Genomic DNA, 17353 nt, shown 5'->3' on the forward strand with positions numbered 1-17353 from the left:
GTTATTGGCAATTCAATCGTGCCGTGAGTACTTAACGACATCCAATCCTTACTTTGGCAACATATATGCGTGTTTGCCTCCACATATATTCCTAGCTTCGCGTGTTGCTGCCAATTATCAAAGAACTTCAATTTAGTACTTTCGAATAGGCTTACTCGAGTGCTGCTCTATGTTCACAACGTTCATGTCTCGCATAAATGGCTAATGACTGGTCTTACAGAGCTTCTGGTGTACAGACCCATAACTAATTGGGCACATCGAAAGAACAAATTAATGAAGCTCACATGAAATCAGGCTCCATATATGCAAACGCACCTAGCAAAATATCGTAAGTGCACTTAATACAACTCAGCCGCACAATAGAAGAGCAGGCACAGGCAGCAAATGCGAACCTACTTGCCATGACTTGACACCGTCCCCAGTGAGCATGCAAGTGCAAACAGTCGTGAACGACAAAAGCACTGTGCCTAGTCACCCATGCACGTTTGTACCACTAGTTTTGCGCACACACACACGCACGCACACAATAATAGCAACAGAAATTGCAACCAACAGAAAAAGATGTCAGGATACATTAATTAGTTAACCGAAAGTGGATGTCCTAAAACTGTTAAGGGAAACCTGAAATAGTCTTAATATTTTGCAAACCTTCTGAGCCCATAGTATAGGTACCTTGGATTATTGAAAGGCCGGTTCAAGTGCTCTGCAGAAAGTATGCATGCCCTTTGTGATTTACGGGCTTAGTTCTAATTGCTTGGCAAAAGAGCTCAGAAAAATCACACCTTGAAAGGCGGCTGGCCTCTAATTGTCTGTAACTTCATTCATGTGAGACAATTCCTTCAAGAAGTAAGATGAATTTTTGTAACCCAACCACTTGCAAATTAAAGGGACACTAAAGGCAATTATTAAGTCGATGTTGATTGTTAAAATAGTGGTCCAGAAACCTCATAGTGATAGTTTTCTGCCAAGGAGCTGCTTCTTTTGAAATAAAATCATGTTTCAGTGGTCCGCATCGTGTTAGCGCACTTCAAATTACCCGCCTCAAGTAAAACGTCTCACGTCACTGTTGCCGTGCACAACGTTGCCCGGCTTTAGTAAGCGGCTACCTAAACTAGTAGCAGCAGAACGAAAGAAGCGGGAGCCACAGCAGCAACAACAGCCACTGAACAATTTCTTGCCAATGGCTCCAAGATGGTAAACATGCCTAGTTAAAATGGGCCCTGCTAGATAGACGACCTGTTAAGTTTAACCAGGCAAAAATTGAACTTTTGAACCAGTCGCGCCATTCCCTATATTAACGTCTGGCGGTTATTTGTTCCGTCAATCAAACAGAAATAAAAAGCAGCATTTTATTATGTCTCTTGATGCATAAAAGGTTCCTTTATTTAGTGGAGCTAGTTCAATTGCTACTTAGTAATTCTAGGCGGCAACGCTGACGCTATCGAGATCATTTTGCGAATGTCCTATTGCGACGCATATGTTCCCGTGCATTTACCTTCATTTCTATTGCAGTTTCAGACGTTGTCATACATTGAGCTTTCACTGAGACATAAATTGTTATTGAACTTTTGTGTCCCTGAGAGAAAGGAAAAAAAGGCTATTTCAGGGACCCTATAAAGCTTTTTTTCGAGCAAAAAGATATGGCAACATAATGCGGGTACGTACAGCCAAATCAAAAGGTATGCACACAGTGAAATTTTATGTGACAGGAACTAAGGTCATATTTCTTGTACAATCACTAGCACTAATATGCATAACTGCTTGGTGTTGGGTGCATATGCAAACCAAGTCCAGTGCCACTGCTGATCGTGCAAGAGCGCACGACAATAAAGTTCAGGAGACCACCCATTGTATGTGTGATGCATAGCACCTTGACACAGCAAGAGATACATAAAAGATATAGAAGAAAAAGAAGTCAAGAGCGATAATTTCACACTTGGCTGCTGCATTTAAACATTTGTTCCTTGGAGGTAACTGGCAACTATGCATTACTTTTTAACTATAACCCCAGAGTCCGCCAGCTAACACTTTCCAACTATTTTAACTACAAATCGATGTCATGTCAATACCAGTGAAGCAAAATCAAATTATATTTTTAAGACCCATTCAAAAGGCACTTCGTAAGCTACTTGAGAACAATCACTAGCCTATCCTGATAATGAATGCATAATTATTGAGAGCCTTGCCATCTATTATGCCCTAGTTGTGAATAAGGAAAAGCGTGGCTTGCTGGTAAGGATTTATGACAAAAAAAATAAAGGTAGAGCCTGCAGACCCTGGATACAAGACAACATTTTTGCATTCCGTACATATCTTCTACTGTCTGTATGCATTAGCTTCTTCCACAAGTGCCAGTCCACAGGGCACAATTATGAGCAAAAGTTTGGAGACGAAGTTTCGCTGGCGAGAACTGGTTTCCTCGTCAGCCTCAGCCTACTGGATTAAAGGATGCAACACGTAGTTACTAAACAGACACTTAGCACACCCACAAAATCTGTGCAAACACATCACGAACTCGCACGACACACATTGCAGCTATTTCGTACAGTGGAGCATTAAGTTGACTCTTCTCCCAATCGCCAGTGCAACCCAGCAGCTAAGTTCAAGGCAACAGTTTTGCATAATAGAAAAGAACGAGACAAAAACATGCGTAACACTGCAACGCTCATCGCAAATTACTTGTGAGGCATTCACGATAACCAGTGTAGTGCAATGCCCCCCCCCCCCTGCAAACCCCCTCTAGAAGCCAATAAAGAAGCACAGAAGCAGCAACCTGTTCAACAGAGGCCGTGGAGAAATCGAAATTCACCGGCTTCATGCTGGGAGATGACACAGTGCTAGTAGGGGAGTCGCTGAACTTGGTCCACTGCCGGGGAAGGAGGAGGGAGGGAGACAAAAAGCACTGTTTGCCATGCTAGCCAACACACACGCACGCATAATAAATGCCGTTATCTCAAGAACCGGTTAAAAGAACACCAAAGGCACACACTGCACTTGGCTCGAGCGATGAATTGTAATACAAACATTTTTTCTCTCACTTTGTGGTCACCCAAAAAATTAAAATTTTTTTTTCTCACACAAAACAGAAAAAGTCAACTATTTTGGTAGCATTCGGTAAAAAAAATTTAACCCTCAGAGTTAACGCATGGAACCCGAATGTAAAAAAAAAAAAAAAAAAAAGGTTGGAAGGCTGGGTGAAGTCTGCCTACAAATGAAAACATTATTCCACAAACTATGTGCTTCAAGCACACATGTAAGAGGAGAGATAATATGAATGGCCATTTCCTTATTTAGCGGAATTTCACATTTCTCCAATGTCACTAAATCCCTTTGTATAATGATTTCAGGAACCTAAAATGAAATATGAACAATTAGTAGGAATGAGTGACCTAATATACTACATTAATGAGCAAAATGCAATAGCAACTAATTCAACGAGGTTAACTTCACAACACAACATGAAGTGCTAAGTGCAAGGTTCGTGCTCACTTACACGACAAAAATTCAAGGGTTTTCAAGGACTTTCAAGGCTATGGGCGCAAATTTTCAAGGAACACATTGTCTGTTAGCAGCCCAATTAACACATGCGCAGAAGAGGATAAAGACTTGAAGTAACTAGAATTCATCGAAAAAGAGTAACATCCCTGGAACAGACGTCAAACACAGGGTTCCAATGATATTTTCTTTCTAGACAACTTTAAATTATAGTTCCTTAAACTTGCCTGGGTACTCATCATTTTCAGCATGACACAAATTGCAAACTTTTATTTGAATAGGAAAACTAAGGAATAGTTCTGAAGCAACACCTTGTTGCTCTTTCCGAATTTTCATATAAATATCCACTGTCTCCTGCTGCCTGGTCTAGGTAGTCTTTCTAAGGCTGCTCGACTTGATGATGCATGTCAGGTCGCTACGCTGTCTCTACCTTTTCTCAAAGTTCTAGTTTCTTTTCCTTTTTTGGATATCGACCCCCCCCCCCCCCCCTAAATGCAACATTTATTTTTATGTTTCCCATTTTCACCCTCCTGCCTTTCTTCAGAATAAAGAAATTCACAATGTTGGTTGCATTCAGAAGCTACTCATGTTCTCAATTCTTTTGTCATGGGCAAACTACATATGCCACCTGCTACATTTATGGCATCACAAATAATGTGCTGTGAAATGTGCGACAATGTTTATTAAAACTAAATATGTACGAATTTTCAAAATTTCCGAAAATTCCAGCACTTTCAAGGCCTTGAAAACAAAATGTTCAAATTTAAACACCCGCATGAACCCTGCAAGTGGCTGGCAGGCACTGCAGCAAAACAAGCTCAAAAGGAAACATCCTTGCTGGCACAATGGCTACGAAATATAGATTACTATAAAAACACACACTTGGAGTTAAATATTAGCATCTGTTATGCAAAATAATTACATGCAAGTCTCGTGCTGGAACGTTTTCAACTTGGCAATGCTATGACCTAAATGTGCAATGTGATCCATCAATACCAAAGCTGTACAACAATGGCTAATTTGCTGTTTGATTAACAATGTTATAATTATCATGGTAGCAAAAGGAATGTGTCAAACGGAGTGGTACTGACAGAAAAAAATGAAAGCAATACCAACCAATGCGCACTGGGCATGATGCAGAGTAAAATTAAGGTATCACAAGGCATGTTTTACCGTGCATGCTCAACAGGATGATCATCAGTGTATATTACGTCTACCAAAAGATGCGATCTCAAAAGAGAAAAAAATTTCTCGTTCCGCTGGCTATCTTGCATACCGGCAAGTTTCCCATTCTCATACAACTTAAACCTCCACTGACATAAGAGGCACTTATCTTCTGTGGCACCAGTTCTGTTCAACTATTCAGTGTGTGGAATGTCAACTGAACTTCTTTCGGACCTCTTGTCTATTTCGTTCTGTCCCACTTAGATCACTCTACAACTGCTTGCATAATCTAAACTGTGCTAAATATTTCCCGAGAGAAAAAATGTTAATGCTGACAACGCAGTAGATGCACATAGGCACTTATTTCAAAATTAATGGCAACTTGCCTTCATCTCCCTTGACAACTTGCCAATCCAATTTTATTTGAGGATTTCACCTTCCCTATGCATGTCTTCTGTATGACAACCTAGATGAAAAGCTGATTCATGGCATCAAGAGGCTGACTAATTTGTGCCACTGTACCTTATGTCCAGAGATTTCCAAGAAAAAAAGAAGCACACGTTTTAGAGAGTCTTAAGTACACGATGCACGGCAATCACTGCAGACAAGAGTTTTCGTTATGTGCAAATCCATGCGATGGTGACGAAAATGCAGGCTCACTTCTTTGTTCTGAGGCGAGAGTGGTTCTTTCGAAGCAGGTGGCGTGTGGCTTTTGGGGCTGGCTATGCGGGCCGGCTGGGCGACGGGATGTGGTGGCATCTGGTAGGCTGTTCCATCCACGACTACAATGCGTTAAAAAAAAAAAAAAAAAACGAAAAACAGAATGAGCACCTACCCCAAATTTCTCCCACACTGGTAGCTAGTACGTGAAGTGCTCACAAATTGAAACACGATAATTCAGGACTAAGTGATGCAGATACTTTTATTTCCACAATCTTCGGGATAGGCATGTGTGCACGAGGGCAAGCAGACACTCCCCCCCTCCCCCCATCGGATCACATAAGAGCTGGGGCGGGGGGCAGAGTCAGCCCATCAGCCCACCCACACTGACATATAGAGAGAGGGGTGCTGGGACTTAGACAGCTCCATACATTAAAATAATAGGGAGGGCACACCATGAACCTCCACCACCCCATAAGGAAACACTGCACAGGCTGCCTTTGGTCTTCACTACTTGTTCTATAGACATAATTTCAACTTGAACAATTACATTTGAAACTTGATTTAACACAGTGATGATGGCATTAGAATTATTTCGTTAAATGGGGAAGTTCATATTATCGAGGAGGCAATTCTCGAGTCTTTCAAGATTTAAAATCGTTAACATCACCAGAAAGCCACTACGGCCTTTAATTTGTCGCTAATGCCTGTTTACATGTGTAAAATGTCTGCGACAGTGGCCCAAGCATAGAATATTTTCATGTCCAATGCTATCGGCGAGGTAGACAGTTAAGTGTTGAAACAAAAAGTTGCCCATATTCAAAGATGGAGAGCGAATGCAGCAAATGTGCGAGCAGGTAGAACAATAAAGTATAAGACGATAATCTGTACCATCTGTCGCACATCCCATCGCGTAACGAAAGCAACCACAACGTTACAGTGTTAGTTGCCCCCCCAATTGGTGCATATGCTTACTTATCATTTACAACTACGGCACTCTCGCGTCAAACTGAACTTTGTTTTAGGTTTCCTGCCATGTTCCGAATGTGCGCGGCGGTGCCCATGCCTTACCGTCCACTCCTTTGCTGGCAGGAACCTTCGGAATCAGACAAGGTGGAAGGGTCTCTGGAAGCTCAATGTTGTTTCTTCGTAGAACTACCAGATGCATGGCAGTGCAGAACTCCTCGATGCTTAACGCACCGTCCTTGTCCACATCAGAAAGTTGCCTGCGCCCAGACATGATTTCTCAGGCATGCATCGCATATGCAGGAGCCAAAGGATGCAAGGGTAACGTTATTAGGCAAAGTTTCACACAGAAGAGCTGTTGTGCTTCTCGCTACACTGCGACATATTCACGTAAACAGTCCCATGAATGCCTATGGATTACATAGACATGAATGTTATCCACCTTTATAGCGCATGCTACGAAATTACCCCACCAGCGTGTACTCTCTCTGTTCTCTTCTGTTTTGCTCCCCAAACATGTGTACCCGGAGTACTCTCGCTGCTTCGACTTGTTCAGCGTGCAATGCAAAGACTCTGACGGAGGAGAAAGTGAGTAAAGGCTGGGTTCAAAGCCGTTTACCCACGAACCAAAGGCGAGCATCACAACCACTTGCTTATCTTACTGACATGTTTTGGCCGCAAATAACACACACTTTGGCCGCAATAACACACACAGTGTATGTGTTATTTGCGACCAAAGCATGTCAGTAAGCAAGTACCAACTAGGCCAACAATCAGTATTGTTACACTTGCTTATCTAGGCATGCTAGCAGAGCGCCACATAGCCTTGTATATAGGCATGCTAGCAGAGCGCCACATAGCCTTGTATAGTACAATAGAACCTTGATACGTTTTTGAAAAGAAAGCAGAAAATAAACGTACAATCTGGGATAACGTACAATCCGAATCCAGCAAAATATAAGGCTGACAAGTTCATATAAAGTCGTATGAGCAAAAAAAAATTCCTCGAAAAAAAAAAAAAGAAAAGAAACATCGTAATTTGCTGCTGCCTCTCACCTTTACACAAGAAAAGCTCTTTCTGCACACATTGCAGACCCTTGTCTGCATTTTCATTGTTTTTCCTGCAAAAAGAAGCTTTGCAGATCTTCCAGTTCAGCAAGGGGTTCAGCGAAATTATCCAGCCAGTGCACGCTTTCATTTTTGCAGCTGTCTTGCGGTGCCCCCCCCCCCCCCTCCTTCGCTGTGTCGCCCCCGACAACCTCTGCGACAATCTCTGCAACACTTTGCGGCTCGCAAATCGGGACATTGCCGTCTATCAAAACCAAATCGGCAAAGAATGCATCGGCGCCAGTGTAATGAAACTCCTCATCGATGTCCTCGACGATGTCAGACGGGCATGTCACAGGCTTGTCTTCGCTGCGCTCTGTGTCCTCTGATAAAAGATGCCGCTCAAAACCGCACTTCCTGAAACAGCTGATCCTTGAGCACGCTTGCATCAAAGCTAACTTCCGAGGCCCGTGCTTGCTTAAACCACTTTAATAGCGCCTCTTCCAGCTCGCCATAACAAGCTCCACGGGCTTGCTTTGTTGCTCCATCGAATACCAAAGAATTCATCTCAATTTCTTTCCGCTTCAAAACCACAGTATTCACAGTAGATGCTGACAGTCCAAGCTCGGTCGTTATGTCTATACGCTTCTCCTTGCGCTTCTTCGACGCCATGCTAGACGCTACTGTCTCGAATCGTGAACTATGTACACTGAGCAGCGTGCAGTGCAGCCTCACACAGGGCCCGGCCAGATATAACATGGGGCAGCCTGCATATCTCAATTGTTCGGCATCGGTGTCAGAGTGGAGAGTGATCTCCATTGGCTGTGATATCAGTCACATCGTCATCGGCGTCGTAAACCGCGCACCACTGGTTGAGTTGTGAGTTAATGTTGTTGTTGCCATAGCACAGAGCCCACGCGCTGTGGAAAACCTCTACATGAGTAGGCCATGAACAACTATCGCAGAGCGCCCAGAGTTGACAGGTAAAAGCTCTCACTCACCGAGCCGTTGGTGCAGTACGAGCATGAGAACAAGCCCCGGAGGCCGAGTGCCAGCAGCAACTACCATATTTACTCGCGTAATCCTCGCACTCGCATAATTCTCGCACCCCCCACATCGCCCCCCCCAAAATATGATTTTTTTCCCCTCGAGTAATTATCGCACCTCCAAAAACTGCCGCAATAATGTCGTCTGCTCGTTCCAGCCATTGATGATAGCGTGCACCATCTGGCGCCATCTCTTAAGCATCAAGCATACTATTGCACTGAGATCCAATCCAATCCAAGCCAACCCGAAGTGGCCAGTGCGCACTGCGGCGTGTTTTGCGTGTTGTGTCGGTAATCTTGGCACGTTATGGGGCGATACTGAAGCCACACGGCTGCTTCAAGTTGCAAGTGATAGATCATGCGCTAAACAACGGCAACAGGGCCGCCGGTAGGCCCTTCGGAGCAGACGAATTTTGTGTTCGCTACCGGTGACGGCAGCTGAAAGCCACCAAGACGCGTTGGGCCTGCCGTGTGCCAAAAACTGGGATTGATGGTAAACTTTATTTCTTCAGAAGGGAACTGCGGACGATTCTGTTAAATAGCCATCAGCCCAATACTGACGTCCTACGCTTACTTTTTGAGGGCTCCTGCTGAGCGCCGACCGCTACCGCTACGCCGCAACGCTCACAAGCTTCGCGTATGGTATTCTAATTCTTGACTATTTGCTTCCACTTTTTGTGTCTGAAATAAATCTTGCCTTGTGTTGAACCTCTGCTTTTATTGTTGAGGTAAGTTCAAATTAATACTTCTTAAAGCTTGCTGTAAGGTGCTTTTGTGAGGATTCCGCATTGCGGCCACTTAGTTTTCTTTTTCGCTCTCTGCGTTTTCGTAGAAAGTTTTCCCCGCGTAATTCTCGCACCCCCCAACTTTGCATCGGTTTTCTGGCAAAAAAAGTGCGAGGATTATGCGTGTAAATACGGTACGTGCCGTTGATGTGGCAGCTCTACAGGCCACGCTACATCGCGAAAACCACTGTGCTACAGAAAATAACAGGCATTTTTCAAAAACTGTTTGAAACTTTGATGGCTCAGACAGGCCAGTGTCGGAGAGGGAGAAGCAAAATAACCGCCGTCGCCAAGCGATGGCCGTCTGCTATTTGGCGCTTCACAAGCACGTGAGAGCAGTTTTTTTGCCCACCTAAATGAGAATTTTCGTCCGCAGAATGCACAATACAATCGCACTTTGCCGCAAACGTTGCTGCTGAATAATCATGTTTTCAAAAAATGTATTAAGTGGAACATACAAACACATAGCTTTATGGGTGAATATTTAGTTTTCGTGATTTTGAGCGCAGGAGTCGGAAAGTCATATTAAGTGGGAACGTATCAATGAGGTTCTACTGTACTACAGTTGAGAAAGTTGGTTGGGAAAGGGGAAGTCAGGGCGAGAAGGTAGGAGAGCATATCATAGCTTTAACATAGAAAAATAGAGAAAAAAGAAAAAAACTAGTGGAGAGGGAGAAAGATACAGACAGAAACTAAAGGAAGCCTCTAACACAGAGAGAAATGGAAGAGAAGTAAAGAGAAAAAAACAAAAAGAAGAGGGAAAAAGCAAGAGAAGAAAAAGGGCCTCCCAGCTTTGCACTTCCTTCATGCTTGGCATCAACAGTGCCTAGCTGCCTATCGTAAAAAATGAAATATAGGTGGAATCTTCTTTCAAAAATACGCAATGAAAAGTGCCCCAACCCTCGTCTTATATACAGGTCACTGGCAGAAAAAAATGTGGAAGTCTCGCAACGATGTGCAGCTGAAGTCGAAAGCTTCCATTGCCATCGTCACCACCACCAGCGGCGTCGTTGGGCATGGCTAGGCAAGGCCTGTTTTAGGAACGCCATTTTGCCTCAGTTATCTGTTGTCAGTCTGTCTTCTTTTTTTCTATTTACTTCAAAAATGAGTGGCAGACGACTGCAGTTTACGATATGCTATAAGAAAAAAGTTTTCGAGTATGCCGAAGCGCAGGGCAACCTGGCGGCACAACGGGAATTCGGTGCAGAAAGCATCCGATGCTGGAGTAGCCAAAAGCAGCACATCACATCCTGCAGCAACCAAAAAAATGCACCCTGAACTGGAAACGCAACTCGCCAAATTCGTCCAGGAGCTGCGTGCAAGGTTGCTAATCGTGATGGGGGAGTACATCCACGTGAAAGCTCTCGAGATGGCGCATGGCTTAGGGCTCAAGGGTGAGCCAATTTATCGCCATCAAGGGTGAGCCAATTTATGAAGTGAAAGGGCTTTGCGCTGAGGTGGCCTACTTCTGTCTTTCTGTAAATTCCAGATCAGTAATGCATTGCATGGAATGGAGCACAATGCACTCTGGGACGTTACTAGTAAAAAACGCAAATGTTCTGGGACTCAAGTTTGGATGAGTCATAGTTACAGAACTTTGTGGTCTTCTGGCATTTAACTACATAAGATAAGCGTCCAAATAAAAAGAAATGTCACGACAGCACAGCTGCTTGTGTCGCGTGTTTACTAAGGTAAGGATGCGCCGCAATACTTTGCATATTTGAAAAATATCTTTTTTGGAGACTCCAAGTTTGGGGAGGGTGTGGGGGGATCTATATTCTGGTCAAACATATCCCGGTTTTCACGGTAGATGTAGACGTAACAGGCTACTAACGTGAACAAAGTTCACATTTTCAAAAGGATGGGTGAAAATACACCGGTGTGTGCCTAGCATTCCCTCAATGTTTTTTCTAGTTGTTGAGGCCCTGCTTATAAATTTGGCTAGTTATTTTTTGGCGGTAAATCACGAGAAAAGATACTGTGCAACGCTCCAAAGTTCACTTACCATATCTTGGATAGCTCGTGAACAGGAAGCTTGGACTTTTCAAAGAACTCCTTGGCAATAGCACCTGAAAAACATTCGCGAACCCCATCTTTTACTCTACTATTACAAAATTGATGCATACAATATTGGGGGATAAATTTAGTTAATATATAAGGGCCATGTAAGCAGCCAATAAACAGGCTCAGACGTTTTTTTTTAACGCTCCCACTATGAAGCTTGCCAATTCGTAAAGTGGACCGTGGCCATCATGTTTTCCGAATATTACTGTGCCACGCCTTGATTACCGAAAACCATTCCCCTGCTTCTTTCCTACGCCTGATCAATCCTCCTTTCACGCGCAGTGAAGCAAAGTCGCCGGTTGGCCACTTGAAGTAGTACGAAGCTTGTCGATTGGTCTAAACCAGTCACAAAGACGAGATACGCCTTCCTCTCCCTGCCAGGGAGAAGGGTGGCGAGGCCGCTCGAAAATTTGAAACCAGCTGAAACCGCTCTTCTAACCCCTGTAAATTCCTTATTATAGCACGCACTTGCAAAATTCTTGCGGCAGCATGTTCACAAAGCAAAGATTCACATATTTCTTTTCATAAACATTTTTGAACCTCAAGGTTGTTTACTGGCCCTTTAAATGTCACGATACTGAAAATTTATCGAGTTAACTATAAGAGCAGGCAGTTTTTTGTGACCAGGTAAGATAATCGCGACACTTGAAAAACCTGATATAAACCTCCTGCTTCTTTCGATGTGGCCTCTGAGATCCACTACAACATCGCGACACAACACAAAGTTGAGCCCAGGCATTCATGTGCCTGTGCACATGAATGCCGAGATGAGAGTGCCGCCACCAGACACCTATGCCGAGAATTACGGTGTCCCCGAATTTCTCGCAGAGGCACGAACCAGTGATCTTTCCCCGCAGGTCGGGCTGCATGAGCTGGAACTGGTTGGTGTAGTAGTCTCGCTGGTCGTCCGCGATGCTCCAGACGTCGTGTTCTTCGTCACTCGAATGCCGGTCGCTGCTGTCCTCCTCGTTGCCCAGTAGCTGCCGGTGCTCCTCAAAGTGGCTCCAGTTTAGCTGCCCATCACCTGCGAGCACATGTCGGGCGGGCCTTTCATTATTACAACAGAGCACTTGTACTTCAGTAAAATGGCAACTTGGGCGAGTTGTTATCGGTCGCATTTCAATATGAGAGGGTGCTTGGTTCATAGTTCTTGCTGGTTGTCCATGAGCCTGCATTCTACTGAAAACTCTAATTCTAATTTTTTTGCAGCAGAAGAACTTCATTCTGATAGCTTGCATTGAACAAAACTATGTTGAGGTTTTATTGGATCTAGCGCCCCTCCTGCAAGCCAGACCAAAGGATGGCCACCCTCTACAGTGATAATGCGTGCCCAGTTCGCAGCCTACACCAATATTATTTCGTTGTAAAGACTAAGCGAAGCACCGCGAGAGGATGTTTTTGATGACCTAGCCAAACACCGTCAGGTGCAACATACCGTCACCGACCAATTTTCCAGACCTGGCAGGGACCGCAAAATAGTTAGAAAAAATGGTCAAGCCATCAAAACGAAGTTTATTTGGACTATAAAAGCCTAAAGAAATCCCAAATAATGCCATGCTTCATGCTGTTCTTGGGTACGAGCAAATTCGGTTCTATTTGTGCTACAGTAACTTCCCTGGCAAGCGCATTGGTAATCCCTGCTGCCGAACGTTGCGGGCACCAAAGTTGTTGGCTCCACCAAACCAGGCTAACAAAACTAGATACCAACCGCAAAAAGATGCATGCTTCTTGTACCAGCACTGACAATGCACAGTGCATGAGCCTCCAGCATTTCACCCCCATCGAAACGCTACCACGGCAGCCCCGATCAAACCCACGAGTTGCAGGTCAGTAGCAGAGTTTCATGACCATCTCCAAAGTTCTACTGCAACCGCGAACAGCAGCGAGCGTGTGACGCGCACAATGGCTCAAACACATTTGGCACTAACATGACCACGTACACAATAATGACCAGAAAAAAAAGGCTCAGAAAATAAAAACAACCTGTTGGGATATAATGATGATGATAAGGCTGACTGAAAAAGTTGAGTTTCGCCGTTTTGCTAGCCAAGAAAGATCAGACATGGCCCCTGAAATTGTACGATTGTGTGCGCTTCCAATCTTGGAGGCCACACAACTAGCCACCCCAAGCCAAACTGGACCAAGCAAACGAAAAAATCAACATGACGGCTTCCGAAATCGAGCACAAATCAACAGGCATAGCTCAAAACAGATGATTTTGTTTGAAAAATGAAACTTTGAAAGCTAAATTCATGCAAAAAAAAAAAAAAACGATTGCGAAAATGCATTAGTGCAATGGGAACCTTGACGGTGAGTTTGTGAAATTCAAAATACCGAAGAAGTTCGAATTTTTGGAGTCCAAAAAATCCGTCTGCGACATTAGTACAGCTTATGTACCTAATCCACGCCAAGGAAGCCTTATCTGTAACTGCCGGCTTCCATTATGAGAAGGTGGGCAGTTATGGGGGTGCTTTCTCACTGTACGTGTCCCTTGCACCCCGTGGAATAGATACCGGGACCTTCAACCACGTAGTGCAACGCACAACGTACGTAAATAAGCCTTTGAAGACATTACCTCGGACATCTACCGAACCATTCATTTTGTTTCCCGTTATCACCTCTTCTGCATGGCTCTCAGATAACTTCTTTCTGTATTATACCTAGACCTTTGCCCCTTGAAAATGTGAAGGTGACATTTTACGTCGCAAAACCACCACATAATTATAATAGACGCCGTAGCAGAGGGCTTCAGAAATTTTGACCACCTGTTGCTCTTTACCGTGCACCTAAATCTAAAGGTCCCTCGTCTCTACCACTTTGCCGACATCGAAATGAGACCTTCACGGCCGCGATAGAGAACTGCAAGGGGGCACCGGTGGCGCCAGACGGATTTTGTCCTTCGACACACAGGGTGGGCCATACATTATTAAAGTAAAAACTTTAGACGAGGCTCTTCTTAAAACGTGAAAACACGAGGCATTCTTTGGTCACGGCAGCGCCGTAGGAGAAGCAACAAAACGAGTCCGGCACTGTTCAGCACAAACGTCTCGACTTGGTATAGCTGTTCACAATACGTGATGCGTAGCTCAGGCCAAGTATTCTATGTCAATTATTTACGCGCTCACAAGAAAGAGATTGCCAAAAAAAAAAAAAAAACATTTTGGATGTTGCGTCATTACGGAGGAAACTGCCAGAGGCTCAGGCTATTCGTGACACCGACGAGGTTTGCTAGCACTGTTTTACATGCTGCAAGAAAAACCTCTCTTCATCCAGCGAGAAGCGTGATGAAGCAGACCAGAGATTTCTTTAGGAAGAAGAAGCTTATGATGACTTGAACAGGTACATCTGGCTTTCTTCTGGTGTTTTACCACTGAAGCCCCCCCCCCCCCCCCTCGCCTATTTACAAACGCATCAGACCGTCTACAGAGATCGTTTTGCACATGCGCTGTTACTTTTACGTGGAGCGGATCATAAACGTGAAGGTGCTTAATAAACAGCGACTCCACCAAACTCTTGTCCTGACAGCGCCCTTATAGTCGGTGTCTTCCTATTCCAAGCCAGCTTTTTACCAATTCCAAAAGCTCTTTGCGAGGATGGTTTCAGATGAGAGACTCCGGGCATCTCATTCGCGCGGAAAAACTACCAGCACAAAGTAACAAGGTGCATCGAGAAACTTGTACAAGCGCAAAAGAAGACGCACACAATCGGAAAGCGAAAAAAAAAGAAAGAAAAAAGTATGTTTGTTACATCAGCCAATAGGAAACAAGTAAAGGCGCTCTTAAAAAGCGCGCTGGCCATGACAGCCAATGGGAGACTGTGCGGCGCATTTGAAATGCGCGCCGAGTGAGAGAGAGCCAATCAGCAACCCGGGAACGATTTTCAGAGAAACCGCTGCGACGACCATTCTGCTTGAATGATGTACAAAGGAAACAGCTTCAAACATAGCTCAAGATGGCGGCGCTCGGTATACTGGAACGCTCATGACGCGCGCGTGATGTTTGAACAAATTTTATTCCTTCGGGGACATTTTACTGCTGCCGGGGTGCTTTGAAGGTTTATAGCATTTCCCAGCCAAATTTAGCATTAGTGATTTGAGAGTGGGTGCTTAGAAGTACAAATGCCCCAAAAATAAGTTTTTGCAAAAAATCAATTTGGTTGTTTTGAGACTCGCGTTCACCCTTGAGAATGGTGGGGCAATGGTACATTTGCACAGCAAGGCTGTGTGAACAGAAACTACAGAGCAATGCATCCGAGATTCCCATGTGTGTGAACAGAAACTAAAAAGCACTGGATCTAAAATTTCTATGACGAGTTCCATTGGGAGAGCAGGAGCACTCAAAAGCATGCTTAAAGGGCTCTCTTGAGAGCCGGCGTGTTTCAGTGGTAGAACAGGTGCAGGAGCACTGTCATCCATTGGAAGAGCGAGAGCACTTTTGACACGCTGAGAGCAGCCAAAAGCAGTTTGCAGTGCTCTCGCCTGAAAAGCGGAGTAGGCGCAGTGCGAGGAGTCACGTGGCCTTTGAACATCACAGCCTCTGAATTCTTCTGCAGCCTGCGAGTGCGGCCGCAATGGTAGCAACCGTGCGTAGTTTGATACCACTGTTTTGTACTGGCAGCGACAATGAAAGCTGGACGTCTGCCCAGTGCGTCGTTGCACAAATATATTGCGCATTAGGACAATTGAGAACACGTGACTGACCTGATTTTTTACGTATTTTGCTGCTGTTCAACAGAAAATGCTGGGGCTTGTAATGTTTCGATCACGTGGTCTCTCCACTGGTCACTCTCTCACCCACTCTTCGAGAGCATGCCGCATTCCAGTGGCAGATCAAGTGAGCCTGCTCTCCGTGCTCCGCCTCTCGCTCCTCACTGCACTACCCCTCTACTCTAGTTCTCTCAATGGAATTCGAGACTAGAAAAAACAATTAAAAAGTGAGCTGCCTAGGCAGGTTAACCCTTTCGGCCGTGGAATTTTCGTTTTTCTCAAAGACATTCTTATTAAAAATTTTACAATTAGTTAGGGCCCGAGATGACCATGAACAAAAATTTAATCAGTGGTGTAAATACTTTAGGCAATCATGGCCCTGTAGCCAAGAAATGACAAAAATGGCTAATTTATTTCTGCTATGCCCCAGAGTACACAAAATCTGAACCAACGCAGTATTCGACAGTGTGGAAGCTCTTAAAACAACTGGAGGACATCATCCTGGAAATGCCCCCTTCCTGCTTCCCCTTGCCCACCTCGTCATCACCCATGACTTCGTTAAGCTTCTTCTTTACGGCTCCAAGCTCCGCAAAAACGGAACAACGACGTTGTCGATTGGAGTGGAGATAGTTGAGGAAATATTTCTCCAAGGACGAGCAGGTTTGGTTTCGTTTTCAAGGTTCTAGGGGAAATTTTGTGTGCTATCAATCGACGACAACAGGTTAATGCACCTATTAATTACATTTAAAAATCAGCAATGCAAGTTGAGAGAACCGTGCCGCTAAAGGTTTTTGAAGGCGATTGTCGGCAATAAAAAGCGCACCTGTCTGGTTGAATTTGGTCCACGTCTTGTCGGAGCCCATGTGCACCTCGGGAGAGGAGTCCCTCGATTCTCTTGGGGGCACTTGGGGGTAGCCGGCTACAGCTGGGCCGTACGGCTGCACCGCAAAGAAACAGGCCTCATAACGACACTCGCACTTGCAGGCGGCGCACAAAGCTGAACAGAACTGAGATGCAGTAAAATTGTACAAATTTATCACCGCTGTTAGAAATATTCACAACAGACAGTTGACATGGACTGTAGCAAACAACTATCGCAGCAGGAAACTCTTAGAAGAATAAAGACAAACAGGAAAAACAAAAACAAGGGTTGTTATTCTTCGCTCAAAGGGTCTTTGGCCGTGCTATGCAGTATTCTGCATGACCCAGCACAAACAATCGTAATTCTGGGTCATAATTCTGGGTAACCTGATGTGTGCAAATGCAAACCCAGAATTATGAACCAACTCGCCCAGCTACAAGTTTTACTGAACCACACAATCATAATCAGTGTTGTCACTGCAAGCTGAAAGGTGGCGTCGACCATTTTCTTAATACGTGTTTCCAGGCTTTAATGCTTATTTGGTATTGCGGAAAAGCAG

At 44.5% G+C, this 17353-nt stretch overlaps 1 protein-coding gene across 6 annotated transcripts in view; it reads right to left on the minus strand.

The window, feature by feature from the left end:
* Positions 1–17353, minus strand: part of Reps (RALBP1 associated Eps domain containing) — a 52103-nt gene that overhangs the window by 25342 nt on the left and 9408 nt on the right. For 4 of the 6 annotated variants that reach the window (XM_037425196.2, XM_037425195.2, XM_075895757.1 and 1 more), the window contains exons 6-11: positions 16756–16870; positions 12066–12251; positions 11169–11232; positions 6391–6545; positions 5320–5441; positions 2774–2866 (exon numbers count right to left, since the gene is read on the minus strand). In XM_037425196.2, coding sequence (XP_037281093.2) covers positions 2774–2866; positions 5320–5441; positions 6391–6545; positions 11169–11232; positions 12066–12251; positions 16756–16870 — 735 coding nt within the window. The remainder of the gene's footprint in view (positions 1–2773; positions 2867–5319; positions 5442–6390; positions 6546–11168; positions 11233–12065; positions 12252–16755; positions 16871–17353) is intronic. The other 2 variants (XM_075895758.1, XM_075895759.1) reach the window with 2 other exon arrangements.

Source organism: Rhipicephalus microplus, chromosome 5, assembly GCF_043290135.1.
Source record: "Rhipicephalus microplus isolate Deutch F79 chromosome 5, USDA_Rmic, whole genome shotgun sequence".
Lineage (NCBI taxonomy): Eukaryota > Metazoa > Arthropoda > Arachnida > Ixodida > Ixodidae > Rhipicephalus > Rhipicephalus microplus.